The following is a 2,854-nucleotide window of genomic DNA, read 5'->3' on the forward strand; positions in this document are numbered from 1 at the left end:
CCGGGCTGTGGGTGTGGCCGGGAGAGGAGCCACAGCGCAGGCTGGGCTGTTGTTGTTGTTTGTGTCCCCGCACAATCGCGCGGGCAGGCAGCCCTGTGCGTGCCAGCAGCCAAGCTGTGCTGCGGTGCGGGAGCCACCTCCTTCCTGCAGTGCTGGCAGGGCTCCACCTTGGGAGGAGGCTGGCGGCCTCTGGGGTGCTGCCTGCTTCCCTCCCCTGCTTCACGCTGTCTCTGTCCTCTGCCTAGAGATGGAATATGAGGCCAGTCTCCCTGAAAAGAAGTCAAACACGCTCTCACGAGACCTCATCGACTACGTGCGGTACATGATACAGAACCACGGCGAGAACTACAAGGTACGTGCGGGCTGTCCCAGAGCAAGGGGCACCCAGAGTGGTTCCCTCCTGGATCTCCTGCAGGATGGGAGGCGCTCATCGTCCCTGCCCTGGATCCTGTTTGGCAGTCAGCTGGTCGTTAAGGGGAAGCAGCACTCTGAACCTTGGCCAGGTCCCTGCTGAGTCAGGCGGTGGGTGGGCCTGCGGAGCATGGCTGAGCGGGTTTGGCGTTTGCTTGTGGGGCCACTCCTCTGACGTACTCTCTCCTTCGTCACAGGAAATGGCTCGAGATGAGAAGAACTACTACCAGGATACTCCCAAGCAGATTAAGAGAAAAATCAATGTCTATAAGAATTTCTATCCAGAGGAGTACAAGGATTTCATTGCATCACTCAAGCAGGAGAAGATGGACGTGCAGTGACAGCCCTTTCCCCTCAGGTTTGCTTGCAAGTGCCAGCTTGACACGACCATTTCCTGAACCGAGCAGGGACTGACGGACAGGTGGCAGTCACTCACAGCTCCGTGCCCGCACGTTTTGCTATGCAGAGCCTTTGGCAATGGAGGAAGGACCTTCGTTAGACAGAGACAGTTAAAACCAGGCATGAAAGACTCTTGGCTGTGGCTGGTGGCGCTGGGACTGAGTGTGCTGTGCTGCTGCCGCTCTGTGTGGCAACCAGCACTTCTTTTGCCTTGTTAAAATAAATTACTTTTTCAGGCTGGTGTGAGTGTCTTGCTTGTGGGCTCTCTCTTGGTGCGGTCCCGCTTCGGAGAGCTCCCGGTGCTGACCAATGGGACATGGGGCATGTGTCACCCTCTGCAGCACCGCGGCTGGGGGCCTTTGTTGATTTCCCCATAGGCAGCAGAGGCTGGAGCAGGGCCATGGGCTGCTTCCTTCCCCCATGAGCGATCTTCCTGCCCGCAGCTTGGGAGTGCGGGCTGGGAGCCCCTTCCTGGCCAGAGAGCTGGAAGTCAGAGCAGAGCGATCAGGCTTTTATTGACAAAAGGAAGCAGTGTACAAAAAGTTTTGTAACGGAGGCTGAGTGGCGTGTACTCCCTTTGCCCGATGAGTGCATCCACCATGGGCTTTGCAGGACCCAGCAGCCTCCCCGCTGCAGTCAAGGCTTCCTGGGGTCCCTGAGCCTGGCTCCTTCCCTGTCTCCCTGGGGCAGCTGAGAGGGAGGGAAGCCCAGCAGCGGGGCCAGCACCTGCAGAGCGCAGCTCCTACCAGACAGCCCATCTTTACCCCCTCAGGGCAGCGGTGCAGCACCAGGCTGCCTGATACCTGCCTTCATCTCTCCTAAGCAGGGCTTTAAACAGGGAGGGATCTGAGAGCCGTGCTCTCAGCCGGAGCTGCTTACTCCCACCGGTGTGCACCATCCCGGCAGCTGCGGTGTGGGGCTGCGCCAGCCATAAATCCGCGTGGTTTTTGCGGAAGGAGAGCCCACCTCCTGGTCTGTCCTGTCTGTGAAGGAGAGCCCACCTCCTGGTTTGTCCTGTCTGTGCTGGTGGACGAGAGGGTTACCTCGTTTGTTCAGCCTCCTTCATTTAATATCCTGCTGCAAAGGCGTGGGGCCCTGCCCTGCGTTCACCTGGAGGTCATGTGTCTGCTTCCCACAGGAGATTTCATTCCTGAGTGTGGGGAGGCGGCTGTCCTCTCCCTGTGGCAGAGAGCAGGGTCTGCTGCTCGTGTTCCCTGAGGGCAGCCATTTCACAGCTCAGCTCCAAACCTCGCGGGGTGCAGCAAACCCCCCAGGACTGGCAGCCTGCTACCAGCGAGTCCGAGCTCCAGCACTGCCACCCGTCTGCCTCCATCCTCGCACCATGGAGTCTGAAGGTGAGCCGTGCCAGGGCTGGGAACCTGCCGCCCCCCAGGTGGGCTCAGGACTGGGACAGCAGGGTGACCAGCAGGTTCTTCACATGGAGGACGCTGGTGGCGGTGCTCAGGCTGGCCCAGGTCGCGCTGGTGGGCAGGAGGAAGAGCTCCCGCTGCCCACTGAGTGCGTGCAGGGCCAGCTCTTCCTGTAGCTCTGCCGTGCTCAGGGCATCGCTCAAGTCCTGTGAGGGAGAGAAGCAGCCGCTCAGGGGGGGAGCGGTGCCAGGAGCCACACTGAGGGCTGCCAGGAGCCTCCTCCTGCCGGAGCGGTCCTGGCAGGGATCCTGTGCAGGCAGGGCTGCCTGGGGAGTGTATTTCCCTTTGGGGATTTTGCATGCAGCTGCCTGGGTGGTCTCCAGAAATTTGTCAGCCAGGCTGCTGGTAACAGTAGCCACGCCTCCTGATGAGGACTGGAGAAGACAGATTTTGCCAGAGCTGGCGGATTTGTGGTATTAGCATTTCCCCTGGGGGCCTGGAAAGGGACGGTTTTGGAAACAGCTGCAGGGCGGCTGTGGGGACAGACGGACAGACAGACACCCACCTGCTTGTTGGCCAGCACGACCAGGGGCAGCTGGGGCTCTGCGGCCAGCAGCGCGTGCAGCTCCTGGCGGGCCGTCAGAAGGCGCGACCTGTCCACCGAGTCCACCACG

The 2,854-nt window shown here is 60.6% G+C and overlaps 2 protein-coding genes across 2 annotated transcripts in view; one reads left to right on the forward strand and one right to left on the reverse strand.

Moving 5' to 3' along the window:
• The window catches only part of NOP16 (NOP16 nucleolar protein), a gene marked incomplete at its 5' end in the record, with an annotated part of 2,974 nt that extends 2,222 nt beyond the window's left edge, over nucleotides 1-752 (forward strand). The window contains 2 exons of the mRNA XM_010140785.1: nucleotides 246-352; nucleotides 609-752. Coding sequence (XP_010139087.1) covers nucleotides 246-352; nucleotides 609-752 — 251 coding nt within the window. The remainder of the gene's footprint in view (nucleotides 1-245; nucleotides 353-608) is intronic.
• A 1,457-nt stretch (nucleotides 753-2,209) lies between these two features.
• The window catches only part of ARL10 (ADP-ribosylation factor-like 10), a gene marked incomplete at its 5' end in the record, with an annotated part of 1,326 nt that continues 681 nt past the window's right edge, over nucleotides 2,210-2,854 (reverse strand). Inside the window, 2 exons of the mRNA XM_010140786.1 lie at nucleotides 2,210-2,386; nucleotides 2,746-2,854. The exon at nucleotides 2,746-2,854 is cut by the window's right edge and continues 33 nt beyond it. Of these exons, the coding sequence (XP_010139088.1) occupies nucleotides 2,210-2,386; nucleotides 2,746-2,854 (286 nt within the window). The remainder of the gene's footprint in view (nucleotides 2,387-2,745) is intronic.

The sequence above is a fragment of the Buceros rhinoceros genome, unplaced genomic scaffold (assembly GCF_000710305.1).
Source record: "Buceros rhinoceros silvestris isolate BGI_N320 unplaced genomic scaffold, ASM71030v1 scaffold28427, whole genome shotgun sequence".
NCBI classification, from domain to species: Eukaryota; Metazoa; Chordata; class Aves; order Bucerotiformes; family Bucerotidae; genus Buceros; species Buceros rhinoceros.